The 27,749-nt window shown below is 45.2% G+C and overlaps 1 protein-coding gene and 2 pseudogenes across 1 annotated transcript in view; all 3 read right to left on the bottom strand.

Moving 5' to 3' along the window:
* The window catches only part of LOC149433961 (uncharacterized), a 119,279-nt gene that overhangs the window by 9,328 nt on the left and 82,202 nt on the right, over positions 1 to 27,749 (bottom strand). The window contains exons 5-6 of the mRNA XM_089664253.1: positions 17,675 to 17,815; positions 1,253 to 1,265 (exon numbers count right to left, since the gene is read on the bottom strand). Of these exons, the coding sequence (XP_089520379.1) occupies positions 1,253 to 1,265; positions 17,675 to 17,815 (154 nt within the window). The remainder of the gene's footprint in view (positions 1 to 1,252; positions 1,266 to 17,674; positions 17,816 to 27,749) is intronic.
* LOC149433970 (caM kinase-like vesicle-associated protein pseudogene) lies at positions 21,389 to 23,085 on the bottom strand (annotated as a pseudogene).
* Positions 23,530 to 24,480, bottom strand: LOC149433969 (caM kinase-like vesicle-associated protein pseudogene; annotated as a pseudogene).

Here is a 27,749-nt window from a genome sequence, read left to right as displayed (position 1 = left end):
TGCTGGGGGCTATGCTGTTAAAATTGGGCGCTGTTCTCAGACAAGCTAATGTTTCTTAAGGAAGGACCGGTCCTGATTTGGGATCTTTGTAGCATGCTCCTGTGGCATAAAATTATCCTCTCCCTGTAATGTGAATAATACTGGGTGTTGAATTTAATGTCAAACCTATCCAAATGATCTGATTTGGAACTCCTTAGGGTGTGTGGAAGACTATTCATAAACCTGTTGAATTAGATGGGTGTAAAGGCCTTTTTTTCTAATCCTCTTCCCCTCAAAATAAAATAAGCCTCTGCAAGAAAGTCTTCATCCAAGGTACAGTTTTTACAGAATCTAGTGAATTGGCATTTGGGAACATTCTTTATCCAAGCTGGATAGAGGCAACTATGATGGTACAGGTATGAATTACCTGATGCAGGCTTGAAGTGAATTTTGGAGACAATAGAACCATCCTTGGATCTAAAAATACCAAAGACATGGAGCTGGACATGTGTGAAAGATGCCCAATTCATTGTCTTTAGAGTACTCTACAATGAAACTGGAGGAGAGCCATTCTTTGGTTGTATTGGCCATAAAAAACTACATGGGCAGCAAAAGGGTTTTCTCCAGATACGGAGCTCCTTTCACCAACCCATGGATAAGGTTGGTGTAACAGGGCGCAAAAGACGTGTCATTGGTGGTGCCCTGTATCTGGAGATAATAGTTGTGCTCCAGGCAAACGTTTAGTGCCTTCCATGATGAACTGGACCTGGGAAGGATGGAGATAGGTTTAAGGAACCAAAAAGTGACCTAGGGCTTTGATGCCAACCTTATGTGGTATTGGTGTATATAAAGTATTTACATCCAATGAAAACCAACAGAACGTCTCCCAACGGTAATGTCAGAGTACATCAAGGAGTTGTAATGAATAATGTATAATGGTAAGGACTGACCAGTAGACTGTAGAAAATAATCAATACATTGTGAGAACCCATGGGCAATACTCTCGATGGAGGCTATGATTAGCCTTCCTGGAGGAAAAAATAGAATTTTGTGTATTTAGGAAGATAGTAAAAGTATGGATGCTTGAAGTAGTCCCTGCACGGAAAAGAATCCCTTGTGTTAACATTGACTATCCCAGTTTCTAAGACTTTTGAGCTCCCCATTTGGGTATTTGCTCAAGGGGTCCTTTGGTGAGTTTGAGATAATTTGGTTTTGGTCAGAAGCTGGTATGCTTCAGAGATTTAATAAGATTTGTCTTGTAGAACAATGCCACCCCCCTTATCTGCCTGCCTTAGGACTATCTCTTGGTTGTGAGCTGAGCTTTCTTCTCTAAGAATGTGATGTTCAAGATGGAATCTTGAAAGGAATGAGGTGGAGTATAATTTTTAAGGACGTCTGAGTCATTTTGATAAAATTTTTCCATGTATGATCCCTTAGCATATGTGGGGTAAAAAGTAGTTGGTCGTAAATCAGTATACATCATAGGAATGTGTAAGGGATCAAAACAGGTGAAGAGGACAGTCTTCCAGTGGATTCATACCACAATTCTCAATATCTCAAGTGCTGTAAGGTCTTCCTGCTCCCAGTGTGCCAATGACCAATCTGTTGTGGAGCCGTGGTTAGGCATCTTCTGGGATGCAAGTTCTTTAATGGGTCATTTTTAAAATGTGTTTAACAATTTTGTGAACAAACTTATAAATCTTTAAGGTGAAATGATTTGGGAGATTTGTGTGGGAAATTTTTTAAGCCTTTTTTTGAAAAGGGAAGTTTCTGATGGAGGAAGGACATAAGAGGATACATTTTGTATCTAGGGGGTGTGGTAATCAGGTGTTTTTTTTTTTGTTTTTTACATTTCCTCACCTCGTCTGCCTCTTCTCTTGTTTTTCTTTGTTTTCCCCATGAGGCAACAAGGTGGGGTTACCCCTAAATGAAAAGGATTCTCTAAGGTAGAAAGGGAAAGATCTTATAGTAACGGGGGCATGGTACTGCTCAAATTAACTCAATCCGCCGTGTCCAGTGGATACATCAGTTGCAGGAGGAGTGCGCTGCACCACAGAGGGCGCACAATGTGCTCCTGCAAACAGGCTGGATGACGTGCATGTACATGATCCAGCTTGGCCGTGTCACCTACCCACAGTAAATGCACTGTGGGCGGGCGGCAAGCAATTCTTTATTTACTACCTTTTATCAAACAAAATTAAGATCTTACTGTCATTTGCTGCTTCTACACAATGCACACATTTTCTGCACCTGCTGGTTCTTTATTTTCAAAGGGGGAACCAGCCTGAATCATCTGCCCCAGGCTGGGGTAAATACAGGGTTCAAGAAGAGGAAAGAAGCCTGCCCGTGTGTAATATACGAGAGATTCCTCCCTGCCGTAAAGCAGACCTGTACACTTACTAGTAAGGGGGACTTCTACTTATCTTAAAAAGGAAGGCGGTGTTACTGGGGGGTGGCCAGAGATACTATCCAAGGCTCTTTTTAGAAAAGTTTCTGAAGGAAATATTTAGATAATGTTAGAAGCACAGAAAAGCATTAGCTGGTGATGACAGGTCCGCTTTAACGGTAGTGATGTAGAACGGTGGAATGGAGTTATGACAAAGTGTAGGATGGACATGGTGGTGGTCCTTACATTAAGTCCAGCAGCTATCGGGAGAGAGCATTCCCCCCCCTGCTCAAACAGTGCAGTAGATCTCTAGCAACTAAAGAGTAATGCCTGAATGTTGCGGTGGAAGGGTTGTTAAAGCGATGGAAGGTCAGTGCTGCGATTTTATCTCTAGCGGGACGGTAGTGGCATGTCTGCGCCACCATCTGCTGCTGACCCATCTGGTGGAGGAAAATGTTGATGACATGATGGCAGAGTGGCCCATCGTGGTGGAGGGAGAGGAAGGGTTAATGGCGGTTAAGCTTGTCCTCATCCGATACCATCAGGGGAGGGACTGAGCGGGGATGGCGTTTTCAGCTGGGGTGTTGGCAGGTGACGGTACAGGGGTAGTCAGACCTGGCATCCACTCACTGTCCATGGATGGAGATGTGGTCTTGGACTTGGTCTTTTCAAGTGCCCTCAGGCACTTCATCATGGTGGTCACCCACACAGCTTTTTTCCATTTTGGCTTTCGCTAAGTTCTCAGTCTGCACACACATTCCGTCCTTGATGTTTTTATCGGTTGCTCGTTCCCTGAAATCAATTTATGGCTAATAGCATCTGCCACTTTTGCCCTCTGGTCCTTGTCCACTTCCATTAGATGGAACACAATCTTTTGGCTGCTAGAGGAATATCATCCATCCTACTATGGAGTGTCAAACTCATCGCCATGTAGAATCTTCCAGAAAAGGTTCTTGTCATGGCTTTCGTAATCTTCCTCCTCAATCTCATCATAGAACCCTCGGAGGGTTTCCAGAGAGTAGCATGTGCATAATAACTCTGATGGCCAAGCAGTCCACTGGCCGACTATATCGCTGGCATGTGACCTCCTTGGGGCCAGGTACTCGGGTGTGCCACAAGGCTTCTTTGAGGCTTGTCTCCTATTTAGCCAAATGCAAGTCACTGATGACTGTTTTGGAATTCAAACCGTTATAATGCAACAAGTTCTCCAACTTGAGGTTCCTGTGCACAATACACAGTGAGTGAAGATAGGCCACAACCTCCAGGACTTGCCGGATGATGTTACTTTGAGTAATAACCCTGATCCAGGATCCAGTCACACTTCCCGGCCTTAAGCTTGCTCCAGGAGCATGAAATATTCATTTTTTGTCTCACACATCGACCAGCTGCAGGATGTTGGGATGCTTCACCATTTGAGGATGTTGATCTCATTTTAGGCTGACTTACGGACTTTGCACTTCAGGAAATGTTTGCAGGTATAGAGTTTTTTTTTTTTTTTTTCCTGATTTCTTTGGGTTTGAAGACTTTGCTGAATTCCTCAGTCTTGATGAGCTGGCCCAAGTCATGTTTGTTACTGACTTCTGTGGGTTGATTGTAATCCTTTTTGTCACCTAGCGTCACACATCCAAACGGCATTGCCTGCCTTAGTGTCATGGGGTCGGTGCCAGGAAGAATGGCTGAGTGTAGTGCGATGCTGTGCTGACCCTGATTGGCCACTGTCTCCGCTCACCAAGTGATCAGGACCAATTTTTTTTTTTTTTTTTTTTTGAGAAGCAGCATGTTAACAGAAAAGCATACAACACACACTGTAAAGGTCTGTATGTTATGTGCCCCGATAGGAAAAAAAAAGGGGGCAACCAGCCTGAATAATCTGCCCCAGGCAGGGGTAAATACAGGGTTCAAGAAGAGGAAAGAAGCCCAGCCATAAAGCGGACCTGTATACTCACTAGTAAGGGGGCCCTCTACTTATTAATTATCTTAGACAGGAAGGAGGTATTACTGGGGGCTGGCCAGAGAGAACTATCCAAAACTCCCTTTTCTAAAAAAAAAAAAAAAAAAAAAAAAATTTTGCTCAAAATATATTTAGGTATTTTTAGAAGCACAGAAAAGCATTAGCTGGTGAAGACGGGTCCGCTTTAGCGGTGGTGATGTAGAAAGGTGGAATGGAGTTATGACGAAGTAGAGGATGATCATGGTGGTGATCTTTACATTTTAGTCCAGCAGCTATCAGGAGAATGGGGGGGGGGGGGAATGCTGTAAGACTGCAGTAGTTCTCTAGCAAATAAAGGGTTAAGAGTCATGCTTGACTGTAGTGGTGGAAGGGTTAATGGGGCGATGGGAGGTCAGCGCTGCGATTCACTCTTAACGGGAGGGTAGTGGCATGTCTGCTCCACCATCTGCTGCTGACCCATCTGGTGAAGGAAAATGTTAATGACATGATGGCAAAGAGGCCCATCGTGGTGGGAGAGGAAGGGTTAATGACAGTATGATCTGCGGTGAATAGGGTTATGGCACCGGATGAGGACCAGCTTAACCTCCATCAGGGGAGGGGTGGCGTTTCTTCAGCTGGGGTGCTGGCAGGTGATGGCACTTCATGGTGGTCACCCCCACAGCTTTCTTTCATTTTAGCTTTCGCAACGTTTTTCTTAGTCTGCGCGCACACTGTCCTTGATGTTTTTATCGGATGCCACATTCCCTGAAATCCATTCATGGCTAATGGTGTCCACAGCTGTCACCCTCTGGTCCTGGTCCACCTCCATCAGATGGGACACCAAATCTTTTGGCCAATAGAGAAATCTCATCCCAATATTTAGAGTCAAACTCCTAATTGCCATGCAGAATCTTCAGGAACAGGTTCTTGTCATGACTTTCGTAATCTTCTAACATTTGAGCTGGCCCAAGTCATGTTTGTCGCTGGCTTCTATGGGTCTTGGACTCTGTTTTTGTGCCCTCAGGCGCTTCAACATGGTGGTCACCCCCACAGCTTTCTTCCATTTTGGCTTTTGTGAACTTCTCAATCTGCGCACACTTCGTCCTTGGTGTTTTTTATCCAATGCAGCGTTCCCTGAAATCCATTCATGTCTAATGGCGTCCGCCTCAGTCACCCTCTGGTCCTGGTCCACCTCCATCAGACGGGACACCAAATCTTTGGCTGCTAGAGAAATATCATCCCGATTTTATGGAATCAAACTCATCGCCAAGAATCTTTTTAGAGCAGGTTTTTCCCATGACTTTTGTAATCTTCCTCCTCCATCTCATCGTAGAATGGAGAGTTCCCAGAGTAAGTGCAAAATAACTGATGGCCCACCATTCCACAGTCCGACCATTTTTGCTGGAGTGCGACTACCTCTGGGGCCAGGTACTCAGATGTGCCACAAGGCTCTTTGATGAGTCTTGTCTCTACTTCAGCCAATTGAAAGTCACTGACTATTTTGGAATTCTTCAAACGTTTATAATACAATAAGTTCTCCAACTTGAGGTTCCTGTGCACAATACACAGTGAGTGAAGAAAGACCAGTCTCCAGGACCTGCCGCATCACGTTGTTGTTTTTTTCCTTCTGAGTAATAACCTTGATCCAGGATCTAGTCAAACACTTCCCGGCCTGAAGCTAGCATTTTTTTGAGGACGTTGATCTCATTTTTGGCAGCCTTCCGGACTTTGCGCCCATCTCTCTTCAGGTATATATTTTCAGGTGTAAAGTTTTCCTGATTTAGTCTTTTGGCTCTGAAGACTAGGCAGAATTCCTGTTTGAGCTGGGCAAAGTCATGTTTGTCGCTGACTTCTGTGGGTTGATTATAATCCTTTATCACTTAACGTCACACATCCAGACGGCATTGCCCGCCTTATTGTCGTGGGGTTGGTGCCGGGAATAGTGGGGTGTGATGCTGTGCTGATCCTTTATTTCTTTGCTCACCCAGCGATCAGGACCAAACCTGCTGGCTTTTTTTTTGGGAGAAGCAGCACGTTTTATTGAAAGAGAAAATCATACAACACGCGGTAAAGGTCTGTACATTATGTGCCCCGATAGGGGGGGAAAAAAAAGGGGGGCAACCAGCCTGAATCTATCCTAAGCAGGGGGTAAATACAGGGTTCAAGAAGAGGATAAAAGCCCAGCCGTAAAGTGGAGCTGTATACTCGTAAGGGTGACCTCCTTATTTATCTTCGAAAGGAAGGAGTTGTTACTGGGGGTGGCCAGAGAAAACACTATCCAAGGCTCTTTAGAAAAGTTTCTGCAGGAAATATTTACGTAGTTTTAGAAGCAAGGAAAAGCATTAGCTGGTGATGACAGGTCTGCTTTAGTGGCGGTGGTGGAGAAAGGTGGAATGGAGTTATGACTAAGTGTAGGATGGACATGGTGGTGATCTTTACATTTTTCAGCAGCTATCAGGAGCATGGAGGGGGTTGGAATGCACTAACAGTGAAGTAGATCTAGCAACTAAAGGGTTAGAGTAATGCTTGAGCGTAGCGTGGAAGGGTTAATGGGGCGATGCGATGGGAGGTCAGCGCTTCTACTCTCCTCTAGTGGGCTGGTTATTGCATCTCTGCTCTACCATCTGCTGCTGACCATATCTGGTAGAGGAAAATGTTATTAACATCATTGCAGAGGGGCCTGTCGCGGTGGAGGTAGAGTAAGCGTTAATGATATGCTCTGCGGTGAATAGGGTTATGGTGGTTAAGCTGGCCCTCATCCGGTGCCATGCGGGGATGGCATTTCTTCAGCTTGGATGCTGGCAGGTGACAGTGTGGGGGTAGTCAAGCCTGTTGTCTGCTCCCTGTCCATGGATAGAGATGGCGTCTTTGACTCTGTCCTGGTGCCCTCAGGCGCTTCATCGTGGTGGTCACCCCCAGTTTTTCTTCCGTTTGTTTTTTTTTTTTTGGCTTTTGAAAAGTTCTTCTCAATACACCGTTCTTGACGTTATCAGATGCCATTCCATTCATGGAATGGCGTCCACTGCTGTCGCCCTCTGGTCCTTGTCCACTTCTATCAGACGTGACACCAAATGTTTGACTCCTTTTTATTAGGTTGAGATTTCTCAAGCAGCCAAACTCATAATCGCTGTGTAGAATCTTCCAGAACAGGTTCTTGTCATGCCTTTCATAATCTTCCTCCTCCATCTCATCGTAGAATGGATGGTTCCCAGAGAGTGGTGTGTGCATAACTCTGATGGCCCAGCAATCACAGGTCGACCATATCGCTGGCGTGCGGCCACCTCTGGGGCCAGGTACTTGGGTGTTCCACAAGGCTCTTTGATGAGGCTTGTCTCCACTTTAACCAAATGAAAGTCACTAATGACTATATTTTGGAATTCTCCAAACGGTTATAGTACAAGTTCTCCAACTTGAGGACCCTCTCCCTGTAATGTGAATATAATGTCAAACCTATCCAAATGATCTGATTTGGAACTTTTAGGGTGTATGGAAGACTATTCTTCATAAACCTGTTGCATTAGATGGGTATGGGCCTTTTTTCTAATCGCTGCCTCTCAAAATAAGCCCCTGAGAGGAATAGCCTTCATCCAAGGTACAGTTTTTTTTTTTTTTTTCTTTTTTACAGAATCTAGTGAATTGGCCTTTTGGGAACATTCCTTATCTAAGCTGGATAGAGGCAACTATGATGGTACAGGTATGAATTACCTGATGTAGGCGGGAAGCACATTTTGGCGATAATAGAACCTTCTTTGGATCTAAAAATACCAGAGAAGTGGAGCTGAACATATGTGAAAAAAGAGGCCCAATTGTCTTTTAGAGTACTCTACAAAGAAACTGGAGGAGAGCTATTCTTTGTCTATAAAAAAAAAAACACATGGTCAGCAAAAGGGTTGTATCTCTTGATACGGAGCTCCTTCTACCATTCTACCAACCCAATTGCTAGCGCATTTATAAAGTAAAGACAGCTTCAAGTCCCCCTCACTTGCATGTAGTTTGTGGGAAGTGGATATGACATGGCACAATGTCAATGGCATCAATGATCTGTATGGACAGTGAGGTGTCTCAGGTCACTGGTATTGCCATGTGTGCTCTGTAAGGAGTTTTGTCCCAAGATGTAAATGGTAGCAAGGAACGACATGGCCATGGCGAGAAGAATTGTATTTTTTTATAATTCTGTAGAGATGCATACTCCTCTCTTCAGGCAGAATCTGTGACAATAGCAAAGCCCCACAGGCTTTCCAAATACGCACAGTGTGCAAAATGCCTTGGTTGGCAATGGTGTGGCTGAGGGGGCAGCTTTGTAGGCCTCTTCCCCCACCCCAGTAGACAGGGCTGCATGGGGCATAGCTACTGCATCCACCATCATGAGCACCAGGACCAGGCTGTCATCAAAGCCAAAGCTGTATTGGATGGAATCGTGCCCCAAGATGAAAAGGGTAGTAAACAACCTCCCCCTCACTAGAACCACATTGTTGCACCCAGTGGTGGGTCTTATTTTGTCCACTGAGGCTGTAGTGGTGCAAATTGCTTCTCCCTTCAGGCAGAATATGTGATGGATATCAGTATATTGTATGTCCTCTCTTGGAAGTTCTGTGGTTTGGGCAAATGCAGGGTTGATAAAACTTCAGCTCTTTCAGTGACTTCTTCAGACAAGGCTGCAACAACCACAGCTGCTGAATACCCGTCCTCCATTTTAACCTGTGTACACGGATGGATAAAATACTTGCCGGCGTTCGGCACAAATACACACAAGCCACTTTCTTATTCTAGATGGGAACCTGTTCTTTCATGGAAGGTACTGCTGGTCGGATACTAGAGGATTCATACAGGAGAAACCATTTAAATGTTCAGAATGCAGTAAGTGCTTAAAGTATAGCCTTACTCAACACCAGAGGGTTCACACAGGAGAAAAGCCAAACTCTTGTCTTAATTACGAGCACAATTTTTTCATGTCTTCCGATTTTGTCACTGCAGAATATACAAATACGTATGACGTTTGGTACAGAACAGTGACCATTATCCATGAGCATATCGTGTAATTGTAAAAATTTAAAATTGCATTGTACAGAGCTTCCTGGTAATCTGAAGAAAAAGCATGTATGTTCTCGGTGCCCCAAAGATGCATACATTAATGTATTTCAAAATATACATTTTATTACTCAAGTCAGATAAAAAAATTCACAAATACAAATTACAATCATGGAGAACATTTCCCTTTGCAACAATATAAATATATATCTAATACCCCAGTCTGGGGGTAAGTATAATACAAGGGAACACAGACTCCAACCTTATTATGACCCTCTACATGAGCCGCTTCTTTAGAAGGCAGAAATGGAGGCGTATTTTTTATAGATGGATCTAAACAGACATAATAAAACCATAATCCGTAACAGGATACACAAAACATGTGGATTAGTAAATGCCAGACTGAGCCATAAGGCTTACCCACTACTTGAGTCAGCTTCCCAACGAGTTTATCCATTTTGTCAATGTTCAGCTTAAATTAACTGTATTCGACTGGAGCTCATCCTTGATATATAAAATGGAATATAAAGTCATGTTCGGGGACCTGACATGATACAGTTTTAAACATCTAACTTTTTTGACTTCTGTAGTTGCTTTTAGTGTAGAGAAACAACTATTAGACACAAATTTTAGAAAAATTTTATGTGGGTATCCCTAGTCTCAGGTGTACACAAGTGATCCTGAACGAAGACCAGCCCTGGGACAGCTGTAATGTATTTTCTAATGATCCTCTGTCAAAAATAGTAAATCTTTTCCGGTTCTCTTGCTTGAAGACAAATCTTGTATCCTTTAATTTCTTTCCAGAATTTGATTAATGCTCATTTGCATCTTAATCTTGCGTTTTTTTTACTTTATTGACTGTACTGTATACTCCATAAAACGGTGGCTGGGTGTGAACTTGACTCGTAATATAATTCAAAATATCACTTTCATAAATGAGGTAATCAACACTGCCCCTTACAAATCAAACATTTCATATTACATCGACTTGCCATATTTATTCTGAATTCATTAAATTCCTTCAGAGTTCCTTTTTTTTATATGACCAGCACATCATCGATGTATCTGTGCCATAAGATAATGGAACTGAATAACTCTATCGCACCCCTCCCACCAGGCACAGACTGACATGAGATGGGGCACAGCATGTTCTCATCGCAACACCCTACGTCTTAAGGGTAATGGGAAAATGTTAAATGCTAAAACCTTTCAATATATAGTCCAGGAGCTCTAGCATGATCTCATTGTAAAGCCAGCTTCAAAGTCCACATTCAGGAAGGGGAACAAGGGAAGGTGCCCGTAAGTGCAGAATTGAAACTCCAATTTATTAGGCAAGTGATATACACACTCAACATTGAAGTAAAAGGATTGCTTGTCAGAAGACACAAGTCCTTGTCTGTCTAGGGTCCCGCTGTAGTCCACGGATGGTATGTGGAGAAGTGCTTAAAACGCTGACTGGATACTGGAGGTCATAAAGCCAGCCTCGAACGCAATTGCGGACAGATGTGACGTCACTGGGGAGGGATCAGTGCAACAGAAGGCAGGCTACACACTCAGAACTCTCCGGCTCCTTCTACAGTCCAGGGGGTCATACCGCTGTGTCTATATATAGAGGAAGTGACAGCGAAATCCTGTGGGACAACAAGAATCTGCAAGCCATACCATTTTTTAAAACCATAATTATACACTGAAATAAGTACAATAAAAGGTGATATGAAAGGGAATAGTATGTACTGTACTATAGGGTATAGAAATCCCGCTAACACTGGTGTCCAACAAAATATATACCTAGTTTTAAAAATGTATAAATTGTAAGTCCTCTGTATTACATGTAGCCATTGTAAGATGCAAATTATTTTAAACTGATTTGTAAAAATATATTATGACATATATAAACAATGATACATTCTCATCTAATGTATACTTACAGTAATGTCTTAGAGAAAAAAGTCCCATAGACCTTAAGGGTTCATATGGCAGAATAAAAATTCTGAGACCATTAGGGTACTGGTAAAAAAAAAAAGAAATGGAGATAGGATTGGTGGTAACATTTCGGAGGAACGTACAAAAGTAAAACATATTACATTTTCTACAAAGAAACCCTTCAAGTCAAACATCGAGGGGCTGAGCAGGGATGGCTCTTCTAAAGCTGTGGTGCTGGCAGGTGACTGTGCGGGGGTAGTCAGACCTGGCATCCGCTCTCTGCCCATAGATGGAGATGAGGTCTTTGTTGGTTCTGGTGCCCTCAGGCACTTCATCTTTTGTGGTCACCCACATAGCTTTTTTTTTTTTTTTTTTTCCATTTTTGGCTTTCGCAAAGTTCTTCTCAATCTGCGCGCACATTTTATCTGATGCTCATTCCCTGAAATACATTCATGGCTAATGGTGTCTGCCTCTGTCGCCCTCAGGTCCTGGTCCACCTCCATCAGACAGGGCACCAAATCTTTTGGCTGCTAGAGAAATATCCGAATATGGAGTCACTCATCGCCATGTAGAATTTTCCGGAACAGGTTCTTGTCATGACTTTCGTAATCTTCCTCCATCTCTTTGTAGAACCCTCGGAGGGTTTCCAGAGTAGTATGTGCATAGTAACGCTGATGGCCCAGCAGTCCACTGGCCGACCATATCGCTGGCGTGCGACTGTAAGCCGTGCACCGGGGTGGGCTCCCCAAGATACAGTGAAGTCACGAACGAGGAAAGCAACCCCAACACCAGCTTTTGCCACAACAGAATTTTACTTAGATGTGGCAAATAAACACAACCACAAATGCAGGAATATACAATAAATTTACATACACCCAGCCCAAAGGCTGAGACCCTTGTGCTGCATAGCACAGCGCCTTCTGATTGGATGAAGGTAGAAAGTGAAGTAATTTACCTACTGGGGGCACAACTAAGCTGCCACACCTTACCTGTTATTACCCTACAGAGCAGGAATCCGTGTATGGGGGTACGGTATGGGCTAGCCTGCGGTGCAGCACAACAGCTTACAATCTTACACGAATCTACAGTATTCCCCCTCCCATAACTGGTCCTGTAGCACGTGCCTGAGTATTCCTTCTGAGCAAAACATTCTGGCTTGTTTGTGGGATTTTATCCGCTCTCCAATGTGAAATGTCGCTTTTAAGTTATGAAGTCCTTCCAATGATCAGTAATAACACTTGTGGCCTGAAACAGAGACCCTAACTATAGGCCTGGGCTCAGTCTCTAGGCGCCAACACTGAAATGAGGTGCGTGCACGATCTTACCGACCCGGGTCTGCTTTTCATCTGCTGGTGACTCTGAACAGAACAAATGTCTCTCCAACAAGCATGCGGTATCGCAGTGTATGTTGCTTTTTGTTTCTCTGCTCTCATCAGCATTCCTGGCAGAAATCTTCCCTTCTCTGAACAGGATCAGGGTCTTGGACACAATCAGCTTCACTTAGCTGCAGCTCTGGTTACTCAGGGATGCCCTCACACCTGGATGACATCAGATTCTCTGCTCACACGGCTCCTTCATTCACCATCCTCCAAACATGGCTTTCTCTCTCCTCTTCCTGTTCTCTAAACTGAGTGAAAACCCCACCTCTTCATAAATATAGAAATATCTATGCAGTCTTAGGCTGTTAGGAAAACAGTGGCATCTTGTGGCTAAACCGCAGAATGTCTGTCAGTCCAGAACATTTTAATTTACTCCAGTGTTCAAACAATGAGCTGTTTCCCCATCTCACACAACCACCTCTGGGGCCAGGTACTCAGGTGTGCCACAAGGCTCTTTGATGAGGCTTGTCTCCAATTTAGCCAAATGAAAGTCACTATTTTGGAATTGTTCAAATGGTTATAATACAAGTAGTTCTCCAACTTGAAGTTCTTGTGTACAATACACAGTGAGTGAAGATAGGCCACAGCCTCCAGGACCTGCCATATGACGTCACCTGTATCCTTCTCTGAGTAATAACCCTGAGTGTGGTGCGATGCTGTGCTGCCCCTGATTGGCCGTTTTTTTTTTTTTCTCTCACCAAATGATCAGGACTAGAGATGAGCGAAGTATTCAAAAATTCGATTCGGCGAATTCGTGGAAAAATTTCGATTCGAGTCGAATATATTCGCTGCAAATTTAACTTATAAAAGGGTGTTTCTAGGCTTCAGAGAGCCTTTATATTAGTGCAGAACACTGTACCTTTAATTTAAATGCCCTTGGAGTCTGCTGAGGAAGAGAAATAATACTGTCAGTCAGTATGACATGCAGATGAGTGCCGTCGATCTTAGAATCACCGCACACTTCACTCATTTGGGCAGTCACGGGGCCAAAACCAGAGTGTGGAGCCAGCAGCAATGGGAGGCCATACAGCACCCTATGACAAAAATGGAAACCACCAGCAGTGTGAGGAGACCTGAAAGTGGCACATGGCAGAGTGTGGCGATGGAGACAGCAGCAATGGGAGGCCGTACAGGGACCCATGAGACACTCTGGACCTGGCAGCAGCATGAGGAGGCGGTACAGGGGCCCATGACAGATTACGGGCCTGGCAGCAGCATGAGGAGTCGGTACGGGGGCCCATGGCAGATTACGGGCCTGGCAGCAGCAATGGGAGGCCGTACAGGGACCCATGACACACTCTGGACCTGGCAGCAGCATGAGGAGGCGGTACAGGGGCCCATGACGGATTACGGGCCTGGCAGCAGCAGGAGGAGTCGGTACAGGGACCCATGACACACTCTGGACCTGGCAGCAGCATGAGGAGACGGTACAGGGGCGCATGACAGATTACGAGCCTGGCAGCAGCATTTTGGACAGGAGGATGTTCAGCTTCTGCACCGTCGGGTGCGTGCTCGCAAACTGTCTCTTGGAAACGGATTCCAAGAAAGACTGCTGACTGAATCCGTGGAGTAGCAGGAAAAGGAGCATCTGAACGAGCGGAATATGCCAACAAGCGACAACAGGGGCCCATGACAGATTACGGGCCTGGCAGCAGCATGAGGAGTCGGTACGGGGGCCCATGGCAGATTACGGGCCTGGCAGCAGCAATGGGAGGCCCGTAATCTGCCATCACCCTATGACAAAAAATGGAACACACCAGCAGTGTGTGAGGAGACCTGAAAGTGGCACATGGCAGAGTGTGGCGATGGAGACAGCAGCAATGGGAGGCGGTTCAGGGACCCATGAGACACTGTGGACCTGGCAGCAGCATGAGGAGGCGGTACAGGGGCCCATGGCAGATTAAGGCCTGGCAGCAGCAATGGGAGGCCCGTAATATGCCAGCACCCTATGACAAAATGGAACCCTGGGCTGGGGCAGGCAGAACCGCCGTATCTTTATCACGGTTTTCCCAGGCCACCGAATGGCGACGCTGCATATGCTGATGCAACGCTGTAGTCCCAACATGGGCCCCCTGGCCACGCTTGACTTTCTGGCCACATAGTCGACATACGGCTACGTTTACTTCCTCGGGCGGCTTGACGAAAAATTGCCACACCGCCGAGTAGGAAACTTTGCCCCCGCTACTCCTCACTGGCTGACTGCTACTTCCTCCGTGCACACCGGCACCACTACTGGCCGTGGTGGTAGGCTGCAGTGGAGCTGGTGCTCTACTCCGTGGCCGTTTGCCTCCACTGACACTGCTGCGACCCTGCTGCCTCCTGGGCAACCCACCGACTGTTTTGCTCGCTGCCAAGCTGACACCCTCTTCTCCTGATGATGCGGAAGCAATAGCCTGATGACGACGAGGCTGCCAAGTGCGATCAGCCTCATCATCATCAATTAGGGTCTCCGCCTCACTACTAGCCCCCTCGGCTGCGTCTGGGTCAGGAGACAGACCTGTCTCTAGACCAGCTACCGAGCCACTCTCCTCGCTACTACTTCTTCGCCTGGCTGCTGAAGAGGCGGATGTCTCCCCCCGTTCCTGACCGCCCTCTATTAGCTCTTCCTCACTGTACAGTGGGGCTGAGCCCACAGCATGCGATACTTCGCTTGGTGAGGGAACACCAAAGGACAGGGGCAGGTAGAGGACACGTGATTTCAGTGGGCTTGCTCCCGGGCCATGCCAACTAACGGTTGTGTCTGATGTACCCACCGACCGTTGGCTGTAGGTGTCAGAGGTGACCTGGGAAGAGGAAGATGACCGAGTCAACCAATCGATGACGGCAGGGTTGTCGGTGGAGACACGACCGCTGGATGACACCGGGAGCACTGGCCTCTGGCTGCGAATAGTGCTGCCTCGACCCCTTCCTCTGCTGCCACGTCTGCTCGCTCCTGAAACATTGCCTCCTCTGCCACTCCTCTGCATGTTGTCTGACATACTCTTTAATTCAACGATTCTGTGTCCCTGAGTAACAATTCTGTGTCTGTCCCTGAGTAACAATTCTGTGTCTGTCCCTGAGTAACAATTCTGTGTCTGTCCCTGAGTAACAGTTCTGTGTCTGTCCCTGAGTAACAGTTCTGTGTCTGTCCCTGAGTAACAGTTCTGTGTCTGTCCCTGAGTAACAGTTCTGTGTCTGTCCCTGAGTAACAGTTCTGTGTCTGTCCCTGAGTAACAGTTCTGTGTCTGTCACTGAGTAACTGTTCTGTGTCTGTCCCTGAGTAACTGTTCTGTGTCTGTCCCTGAGTAACTGTTCTGTGTCTGGCCCTGAGTAACAGTTCTGTGTCTGGCCCTGAGTAACAGTTCTGTGTCTGGCCCTGAGTAACAGTTCTGTGTCTGGCCCTGAGTAACAGTTCTGTGTCTGGCCCTGAGTAACAGTTCTGTGTCTGGCCCTGAGTAACAGTTCTGTGTCTGGCCCTGAGTAACAGTTCTGTGTCTGGCCCTGAGTAACAGTTCTGTGGCCCTAACTCTCTCCCTGAGTAACAGTTCTGTGTCTGGCCCTGAGTAACAGTTCTGTGTCTGGCCCTGAGTAACAGTTCTGTGTCTGGCCCTGAGTAACAGTTCTGTGTCTGGCCCTGAGTAACAGTTCTGTGTCTGGCCCTGAGTAACAGTTCTGTGGCCCTAACTCTCTCCCTGAATACAGCCAGGTCTGCCTCTCTTGAATGACTGGAGGCAAATGGAGAATTCTAAAATGGCCGCCATTTATAGCTCGACCATTACACAGTGCTGGCTGGCTGGCTGCTGATTGGCTAATGTGATCACATGTCATGAATGAATGCATTATGGGTCAGCGCGCCTTGTCTGCGCGCCTTCCCAGACATCCCCGCTCCGTCGCCGCACATGTCGCCGCCATTTTAGGAAAAATTTTGATTCGCGCATCCGAAGTCTGCTTATTTTCGGATTCGACGCGAATCGAAATTTTCCTAATATTCGAAACGAATTCCACTTCGCCTACTTCGATTCGCTCATCTCTAATCAGGACCAATCCTGCTGGTTCTCAACACTGGATACAAAAGTTTCAATAAGTTTTTTATAAATAAAATATATAATTTTTATATTGACCAAAAAATTACTGTGAGCATCTGAATAGTGTTCTCTGAGCAATTCACCAACTGTCGGGCGTGAGGCACCCCTTTAATTTGTCATAGCTGGTAAAGGTTACTTTGACTGGAGGTCTTTTTTATATGAAGCTACAGTCCGGTCCATAAATATTGGGACATGGACACAATTCTAACATTTTTGGCTCTATACACCACCACAATGGATTTGAATTGAAACGGACAAGATGTGCTTTAACTGCAGACTGTCAGCTTTAATTTGAGGGTATTTACATCCAAATCAGGTGAACGGTGTAGGAATTACAACAGTTTGCGTATGTGCCTCACACTTGTTAAGGGACCAAAAGTAATGGGAGAGAATAATCATAAATCAAATTTTCACTTTAATACTTGGTTGCAAATCTTGTTGGAGAGACATTTGTTCTGTTCAGAGTCACCAGCGGATGAAAAGCAGACCCGGGTCGGTAAGATCGTGCACGCACCTCATTTCAGTGTTGGCGCCTAGAGACTGAGCCCAGGCCTATAGTTAGGGTCTCTGTTTCAGGCCACAAGTGTTATTACTGATCATTGGAAGGACTTCATAACTTAAAAGCAACATTTCACATTGGAGAGCGGATAAAATCCCACAAACAAGCCAGAATGTTTTGCTCAGAAGGAATACTCAGGCACGTGCTACAGGACCAGTTATGGGAGGGGGAATACTGTAGATTTGTGTAAGATTGTAAGCTGTTGTGCTGCACCGCAGGCTAGCCCATCTTGTTCGTTTCATTTCAAATCCATTGTGGTGGTGTATAGAGCCAAAAATGTTAGAATTGTGTCCATGTCCCAATATTTATGGACCTGACTGTTGTTTTTTTTTTTTTGTTTGGAATTTTTATTATACAGGATTTATATGGCGCCAACAGTTTGCTCAGCGCTTTACAATATAACTGCCACTAGATCTCCAGAACCACTCCAGAGAGTCCAGTGTTATCTCCAGACTCATTTTCTCCTTGGTCCTTTCCAATCAGTCCTCTGTCATCTCCAGAGCCCTCTCCTCCTTGGTCCTTTCCAATCAGTCCTCTGTCATCTCCAGAGCCCTCTCCTCCTAGGTCCTTTTCCAGTCGGTCCAACATCTCCAGAACCATGTTCTTCTATGACTTCATTATTGGTACCAGGATCTGTTAGGTTACAGTCATTACTAGCGCATATGATGGGACTTTCTGAGGGAGATGCTGGCCAAGATAAAACTTGAGGCAGCACAAGGTGATGAGCAGAATGACCTTCATTCTGATGGCAAGCTGTGAGTTCAGGTAAGTAATGTGGCATGGTTCTAGAGCAGGAACCATACATTCGGTCCTGTTTGCTTGCAACCCATGAAACTAACACGCAATTCTGTGCATGGCTGAACTTTGCAGTTTTGTTCTTAAAAGCCTCTGTACTCTCCATACGTGCCTGTCACCCTCAAATGACTAAAATATTATCCTTACCTTTTTTATATAAGATTACCATGTTTCTATTTTCAGGTGGGTTTGATTGACAGCACATACTGTATATATTGAATGTTATCACTTTCTATATTCACTTTTTTTTTATTAAAATAGCATTTTGTATATGTAATTGTTTTTTAACTCCCTAAGACTCATGGGTGTCAAACTGGCAGCCCTCCATCTGTGGCCAAACTAAAAGTCCCACAAGGCATTGCAAGATAGTTACAAGCATGAATCCCAAAGGCAGAGGCATGATGGGACTTGTAGTTTCGCTGGAGGGCTTCCAGTTTGACACCCCTACCCTAAGATATGGTTTAAAATAATGCAGAGATATATTTCTATTATACGGGAAATCTAATTTTAAATATTTATTTCTTTTTAAATTTTATGAACGGTGTATAGCTGCATGCCAGATGCATGGTCAGCCATTTCACTTTGCACTGTTCATAAGAAAAAAAAATCACGTGATTACTGTGTGCGAATTTTGTAATAGTTCCAGTGTGTCATAATAAGGGGGTGTCTGTATTTGTGAGTGCTGGACTTTTGTCTTTATTATATTAGGAAGTGTATTTTGTGCTTGGTGTCTTACTTTCACAAAACTGTAATCCTAGGAATTCTCCTGAGATTACAGCCTTGTCTTCAGTTCCCAAGCATTCTGCGTATTTGTAGATGGCTTCCCTTCTTACAAGCAGCGACCTACAACGCTTATTAAACCGCGTAATGTAACCGTCCCAGTCTGTGCTGAGTACTTCCGTTAGATGACAGCTTCCCCGTCCGTACACCAACCACAACCGACCATACAGGACTAGATGACACCAGTCTTGAAGTAAACCAGGAGGTAGATTTATTTTAACACAGATACAAGATATATACACTCGGGACAAATCCCGCCTCCCTGCATAATGACACAGGGCGGGGCAATCTACATTTAGTAACGAGACACACAGGTATTCAAACTTCACTCCAGCAGACAGTCCCATCAGGAGGGAGGGCTGCTGGAGACAACCCCCCAGTAAGCTAATACACAAACACATACATCCTATAATAGTTTGCTCCCAAGCAAGACGTACAATAGACCAATGGGATGCAACATAACACTAAACAATCCACAACCCCCCACCTATCTCCTAGACGTGTCTACACAATATTAGGACAGATCACCCTGCACCCCTAACAGGCACAGGGTGATTTACACATAAGAGCGATATGGGGAGCTGAGACGGGTCTCCCCACCTCTCCAAAGTGAGCTGTGTTCCATGGGCCCCCCACCCAAATTGACTCCCGTCACAAACCGGTGCTCAAATTAGAAGTATTTATTTTTCAATCTGATCAGCGGTGTTTTATTGCTGCTTCATAAACGGACAGCTCTATGGAAAAATACCGACGGTTTCTCTGTGGTAGTCTTTGAAATCTCTCAGTCACAGGAGGGATCCCATCAAAGATCCACACCCAGAGCCCTACAGTGCAACCCCCATGCTTTAATTTTAAAATGGAGGGGTGTGCTATGATCAATATTAGATTCTTCGGCCTTCTGTGTTTACCAAAACAGGCCCTAACCGTGCGTAATAGTACGACCCACATAGAACCCCCTAGGGACACGTGAGACAATAGATGATATTTGAGAAATAAGAATAAAAAAATTCTCATTTGGGTAAAGTTTTCCAGTGCTATCTTGAAAATGCTTTTTATCTGGGATTCACACATGGGCTCATCTTACACTGGGTTTTCCCACACTGGTACATTGCATTTAAGTGGCACAGTCCTAAACAAAAAAAGTGGGCTTTCTTGGTACTGTAAGCTTCCTGGGGGCTATGCTGTAGTATTGGAAGCTCATCTCAGACAAGCTAAGGTTTCTTAAGGAAGGACCGGTCCTGATTTGGGATCTTTTTTTTTAGCATGCTCTTGTCGCGTAAAATGTCAAACCTATCCAATTTTGGAACTCTTAGGGTGTGTGGAAGACCAATCTTCATAAACTTGTTGAATTAGATGGGGGTAAAAGCCTTTTTCTAATCACCTGCTTCTCAAAATAAGCCCTTGAGAGGAATAGTCTTCATCCAAGGTAACGTTTTTAGAGTCTAGTGAATTGGCCTTTTGGGAGCATTCTTTATCCAAGCTGGCTAGAGGCCACTATGATGGTACAGGTATGAATTACCTGATGTAGGCTTGAAGCAAATTTTGGAGATAATAGAACCTTCTTTTGGATCTAAAAATACCAAAGTTGAGCTGGACATGTGTGAAAGAGGCCCAATTCATTGTCTTTAGAGTACTCTACAAAGAAACTGGAGGAGAGCCATTCTTTATGATTTTGTCTATGTATTGGCCATAAAAAAAACTACATGGGCATCAAAAGGGTTTTCTCCAGATACGGAGCTCCTTCCACCAACCCATGGGTAAGGTTGGTGTAACATGGCGTAAAAGATGCGCTATAGGTGGTGCCCCGTATCTGTGGAAAATAGTTGTGCTCCAGGGAAAATTTTAGTGTCTTCCATGATGAACTGGACCTGGGAAGGATGGAGATGGGTTTAATGAACCAAAAAGTGACCTCATGAGGTATGGATGTACGGTATATAAAGAATTTTACATCCAATGAAAACCTACAAAACAATGGCTCCCAACATAATTTCAGAGTACATCAAGGAGTTGTAATGAATGATGTATAATGGGAAGGACTGAACCGTAGATTGTAGAAAATAATCAATACATCGTGATAACCCATGGGCGATACTCTGCATGGAGGCCACGTTTGGCTTTCCTGGAGGAAAAAATAGAATTTTTGTGTACTTTTGCAAGATGGTAAAAGTATGGATGCTTGAAGTAGTCTCTGTACAGAAAAGAATTATTCCCTTGTGTTAACATTGACTACCCCAGTGTCTAATAGACTTTTGAGCTCCCTGTTAGTATTTGCTCAAGGTGTCCTTTTGGATAGTTTTGAGATAATTGGCTTGGTCAGAAGCTGGTATGTTTTTAAGATGTAATATCTGTCTTGTAGAACAACCAGCCTGAATCATCTGCCCCAGGCAGTGGTAAATGTGGAGTTCAAGAAGAGTAAAGAAGCCTGCCTGTGTATATACAGTACAAGAGATTCCTCCCAGCCTTTAAGTGGACCTGTATACTCGCTAGTAAGGGGGACCTCTACTTTATCTTAGAAAGGAAGGAGGTGTTACTGGGGTGGCCAGAGAAGACTATCCAAGGCTCTCTTTAAAGTTTCTGCAGGAAATATTTAGGTAGTTTTAGAAGCACAGAAAAGCATTAGCTGGTGATGACAGTTCCTCTTTAGTGGTGGTGGTGCAAAAAGGTGGAATGGTGTTATGATGAAGTGTAGGATGAACATAGTGACTATCTTTACATTTTAGTCCAGCAGCTATCAGGAGAATGGGGGGGGGGGGGAATGCTCAAACAGTGCAGTAGACCTCTAGCAACTAAATGGTTAGTCATGCTTGACCGTAGAGGTGGAAGGGTTAATGGGGCAATGTGATGGGAGGTCAGTGCTGCAATTCTCTCTAGCGAGACAGTAGTGGCATCTCTGCTCCACCTTCTGCTGACCCATATGGTGGAGGAAATGTTAATGACATGGCAGAGAGGCCCGTCGTGGTGGAGGGAGAGTAAGGGGTTAATGACGGTATGCTCTGCGGTGAAAGGGTTAAGCTGGCCCTCATCCTGTTCCGTCGGGAGGGGCTGAGCGGAGATGGTGGTTTCTTCAGCTGGGGTGATGGCAGGTGACGGTGCGGGGGTAGTCTAGGCCTGGTGTCCACTCGCTGTCCATGGATGGAGATGGGGTCTTGTACTCGGTCTGTTCTGGTGCTCTCAGGCACTTCATCATGGTGGTCACCCCCAGTTTTTTTTCATTTGGCTTTTGCAATGTTCTCAATGTGCGCACACATTCCGTCCTTGATGTTTTTATTGGATGCTCGTTCCCTGAAATCCATTCATGGCTAATGGCTTCTGCAGCTTTCGCCCTCTGGTTGTGGTCCACCTCCATCAGATGGGACACCAAATCTTTGGCTTCTAGAGAAATATCATCTTAATATGGAGAGTCAAACTCGTAATCGCCATTTAGAATAGGCTCTTGTCATGACTTTTGTAATCTTCCTCCTCCATCTCATAGAACAAAGGGTTCCCAGAGAGTAGTATGTACAAAATAACTCTGATGGCCTAGCAGTCCACAGGCCGACCATATCGCTGGCCTGTTACTACCTCTGGTGCCAGGTACTTGGGTATGCCACAAGGCTCTTTGATGAGGCCTGTCTCCACTGTAGCCAAATGAAAGTCACTGACTATTTTGGATTTCTTCAATTGGTTATAATACAAGTTCTCCAACTTCGAGGTTCCTGTGCACAATACACAGTTGAGTGAAGATAGGCCACAACCTCCAGGACCTGCCGCATGACATTACTTGTATCTAAGTTATAACCCTGATCCAGGATCCAGTCAAACACTTCCTGACCTTAAGCTAGCTCCAGGAAGATGAAATGTTCCTTTATCTCAAACACATCGACCAGCTGCAGGATGTTGGGATGCTTCACCATTTGAGGATGTTGATCTAATTTTTGGCCGCCTTCCGGACTTTGCAACTATCTCTCTTCGGGAAATGTTTGCAGATGTAGATTTTTCCTGATATTTCTTTTGGGTTTGAAGACTTCACAGAATTCCTCAGTCTTGATGAGCTGGCACAAGTCATGTTTGTCACTGACTTCTGTGGGTTGATTGTGGTCTGATCGGCCAATGACTCTGCTCACCCAGTGATCAGGGCCAATCCCTGCAGGTTCTACTTTTTTTTTTTTTGCTGATATTTAGGTTTTAGAAGCACAGAAAAGCATTAGCTGGTGATGACAGGTCCGCTTTAGCGGTGGTGTAGAAAGGTGGAATGGAATTATGATGAATTGGAGGATGGACATGGTGGTGGTCTTTAAATTGTAGTCCAGCAGGTATCAGGAGACTGGGGGGGGGGAATGCTCTAACAGTGCAGCAGATCTCTAGCAACTAAAGGGTTAAAGAATAATGCTTGGCCGTAGCAGTGGAAGGGTTAATGGGGCAATGGGAGGTCAGCGCTGCAATTCTCTAGCGGGACGGTAGTGGCATGACTGCTCCATCTGCTGTTGACTCATCTGGTGGAGGAAAATATTAATGCCATGATGTCAGGCCCGTTGAGGGAGAGGAAGGGTTAAAGGCTCTGCTGTGAATAGGGTTATGGCGGTTAAGCTGGTCCTCCTCCGGTGCCATCAGGGGAAGGGCTGAGTGGAGAATGGCGTATCTTCAGCTGGGGTGCTGGCAGGTGACGGTGCGGGGGTAGTCAGTCCTGGCGTCCACTCCCTGTCAATGGATGGAGATGAGGTCTTGGACTAGGTCTGTTTATGTGCCCTCATTATGGTGGTCACCCCCACAGCTTTCTTCCATTTTTGGCTTTCGCAAAGGTGTGTGTGTGTGTGTGTGTGTGTGTTCTCGGTCCCTGAAATTTGTTCATGGCTAATGGCATCTGCCGCTGTCACCCTCCTGGTCCTGGTCCACCTCCATCAGATGGGACACCAAATGTTTGGCTGCTAGAGAAATATCATCCCAATATGTAGATTCAAACTCATAAACACCATGTAGAATCTTTCGGGACAGGTTCTTGTCATGACTTCCGGAATCTTCCTCCTCCAACTCATTGTAGAATGGAGGGTTCCCAGAGTGTGCATAACTGATGGCCTAGCAGTCCACAGGCCAACCATATCGCTGGTGTGCGACCACCTCCTGGGGCTAGGTACTCAGGTGTGCCACAAGACTCTTTGATGAGGCATGCCTCCACTTTAGCCAAATGAAAGTCACTGACTATTTTTGGAATTCTTCAAATGGTTATAATACAAGTAGTTCTCCAACTTGAGGTTCCTGTGCACAATACACAGTGAGTGAAGATAGGCCACAGCCTCCAGGACCTGCTCATGATGTTACTTGTGCCCTTCTGAGTAATATCCCTGATCCAGGATCCAATCAAACACTTCCCGGCCTGAAGCTAGCTCTGGGAAGATGAAATATTCCTTCTTTGTCTCAAACACATCGACGAGCTGCAGGATGTTGGGGTGCTTCACCATTTTTGAGGATGTTGATCTCATTTTTGGCTGCCTTCTGGACTTTGCGCCCATCTCTCTTCAGGAAACGTTTGCAGGTGTAGTGTTTTCCTGATTTTGTCTTTTGGCTCTGAAGAAGTCACAGAATTCCTGTCTTGATGAGCTGGCCCAAGTCATATTGTCGCTGACTTCTGTGGGTTGATTGTAATCCTTTTTGTCACCTAACGTCACACATCCAAACAACATTGCCCACCTTAGTGTCATGGGGTCGGTGCCGGGATGAATGGCCAAGTGGTGCGATGCTGCTCTGCCCCTGATTGGCTGATGTCTCCGCTTACTCAGCAATCAGGACCAATCCTGCTGGTTCTTTTTATTTTGGTAGAAGCAGCACGTTTATTGACAAAAGCATACAACACGCTCGTAAAGGGCTGTACATTATGTTCTTTGATAGAAAAAAGAAAAAGGGGTCAACCAGCCTGAATCATCTGCCCCAGGCAGGGGTAAATACAGGGTTAAAGAGGAAAGCTACCCAGCTGTAAAGCGGAGCTATATACTCACTAGTAAGGGGTACCTCTACTTATTAATTAACCTTAGAAAAGGAAGGAGGTGTTACTGGTGGGTAGCCAGAGAGACTATCCAAAGCTCCCTTTTTTAGAATAGTTTCTGCAGGAAATCTTTAGGTAGTTTTAGAAGCACAGAAAAGTGTTAGCTGGTGATGACAGGTCCTCTTTAACGGCGGTGGTGCAGAAAGGTGGAATGGAGCTATGACAGTTTTTTTAGGATGGACATGGTATGGATCTGTACATTTAGTCCAGCAGCTATAAGGAGAATGAAGGGGGGGGGGGGTGATTGGAATGCTCTAACAGTGCAGTATCACTAGCAACTAAAGAGTTAACAAGAAATGCTTGAGCGTAGCAGTGGAAGGGTTAATGAGGCGATGCGATTGGAGGTCAGCGCTGCGATTTCTCTCTAGTGGGCCGGTAGTGGCATCTCTGCTCTATCTGCTGCTAACCGTATCTGGTGGAGGAAAATGTTAGTGACATCATTGCAGAGGCCCGTCGTGGTGGAGAAAGAAGGGTTAATGACGGTATGCTCTGCGGCGAATAGGGTTATGGCGGTTAAGCTGGTCCTCATCCACTGCCGTCAGGGGAGGGGCTGAGCGGGGATGGCGTGTCTTCAGCTGGGGTGCTGGCAGGTGATGGTGCGGGGGTAGTCCAGGCCTTTTTGTCTGCTCCCTGTCCATGGATGGAGATGGCATCTTGGACTCTGTCCTGGTGCCCTCAGGTGCTTCATCGTGGTGGTCACCCCCACAATTTTTCTTCCATTTGGCTTTTGCAAATTTTTTTTTCAATATGTGCACGCACTTTGTCCTTTTTATCGGAAGCTCGTTTCCTGAAATCCATTCATGGCTAATGGCGTCCACTGCTGTCGCCCTCTGGTCCTGGTCCACCTCTATCAGACGTGACACCAAATATTTTGGCTACTAGAGAAATATCCCAATATGGAGAGTCAAACTTTTATAATCGCCATGTAGAATCTTCCGGAACAGGTTCTTGTCATGACTTTCGGAATCTTCCTCCTCCATCTCATCGTAGAACGGAGTGTTTCCAGAGAGTAGTATGTACATAACTGATTGCCCAGCAGTCCACAGGTCGACCTTATCACTGGAGTGCGACCACCTCAGGGGCCAGGTACTCAGGTGTGCCACAAGGCTCTTTGATGAGGCTTGTCTCCACTTTAACCAAATGAAAGTCACTGACTATTTTGGAATTCTTCAAATGGTTATAATACAAGAAGTTCTCCAACTTGAGGACCCTCTCACTGTAATGTGAATAATACCGGGTGTTGAATATGTCAAACCTATCCAAATGATCTGATTTGGAACTTAGGGTGTTTAAGACTATTCTTCATAAACCTGTTGAATTAGATGGGGGTAAAGGCCTTTTTCTAATCACCTGCCTCTCAAAATAAGCCCCTGAGAGGAATGGCCTTCATCCAAGGTACAGTTTTTACAGAAAGGAAAAAAATGACGGTCAGGTGCCTAGGTCTAGCGGGTCCAAAAAGAGGTCAAGCTCCGGATTATAAGAATATTGTATGTATCTTTAATTTCAGTAAACAACACATGAATCAAAGCACATTAAAAAACATGATGAAAACCTCACAATTACCAGGAAGAAAAGATAGAAGAGAATGTGATGGTCGTCCAGGTGACGCCGCGCATGCTATAGTCCCAACACCAATAGAGGTTGATTAACCATATGGGAGAGAGGAGTAGTGCCAGATACAGCTATGAAAGGAGCATCTAGATCATACATAAACTATAAGGCTACATATACTGATGTCATAAACCGTAACCTGAGTTACATATAGATAATTTTGCTAATGGTAATTATGACAGATGACCAAAATTCAATGTTGAGATATAGATGAATTATCTGGAACGTCCTCACAGCTCTATATATGAGGCTGAGTATAGATATTTCTCCAGGTATAGCCTAGTATGTCCCATAGTGACCGGGCTTTATTTGGATTTCCAAGATTGATTGCACACTGTGTGATGTAAAGGTAATGTTCCAAAGAAAGTAAATGATGGCAATCTATTTGATGGCTATAATGCCATGTACTTTGCTTCATACAGCCAATGCGGAACACTCCGGCAACCACAACACACATTTCAGTAAGAGATCAACTCATGGATCATAGTGATGGCACAGATCCCCCAGTTTCCAGCCTATATATGTAGTGTACTGTATGTATCCTTTCAACAGTCACATCATAAATGTATATGCATGCTAAACACCAGCCTATAGATAAACCAGCATATGTAGAGGGTTTGGTCAGATAACAAGATGGTTTCAAACCTGCCACCAAACTGGTATGGATCTGGTTGCATTGAGTTCTTTGATAACTCGTGGTGGTTTCCAGGTGTAGATCGTTCATCATAGATAAAATGTTACCCAGGTAGGTATGAAGCCTAGTCCTGCTGGTAAAGTTGTGTGTATAATGCTGTGTTTTTAGGTACATACAATAGACTTCTGCAGAGTATGCATCAGAGCGTCTGAGTCCGCTTAGTAGAGCGGTATTCAGTGGATGGAAGCTAGGCAGAGTGTGCAGCGAAGCGGCTGGGCCCGACTCCTCGGCTGATGGGATCAGGTAAGGTGCTGTGGATACTTGCGGTAAACAGTGTTGAAAATGCCGGTCCGGGGGACTGCGCATGCACCGGCATCACCTGGAAGTGACGTAACGTGTTTCACCCACCGAGTCACTTGGGCTTCTTCAGATGCTGGCAGCCATGTTTTTGGAGTCTTTATACTAGATAAGACTGGCCAACAGTGAGATCTCAACCAGTAATTTACTGATGACTGACATGGACAGACACCAATTACATTCAAGAAGACGTGTTACACACAGACGTGAATTTATAAAATAGAGGGGACACAAGCCTATTTTTAATCATATACACCCAACTGAAGCTTGGGACTCAAGCTTATATACCGTATTTTCCGGCGTATAAG

Source organism: Staurois parvus, unplaced genomic scaffold (genome assembly GCF_062004578.1).
Source record: "Staurois parvus isolate SC_StPar_1 unplaced genomic scaffold, SC_StPar_1.0 ptg001869l, whole genome shotgun sequence".
In the NCBI taxonomy this organism is placed as follows: Eukaryota; Metazoa; Chordata; class Amphibia; order Anura; family Ranidae; genus Staurois; species Staurois parvus.
The sequence above is the reverse complement of the archived record's forward strand: the minus strand, read 5'-3'. Positions and strand labels throughout refer to the sequence as shown.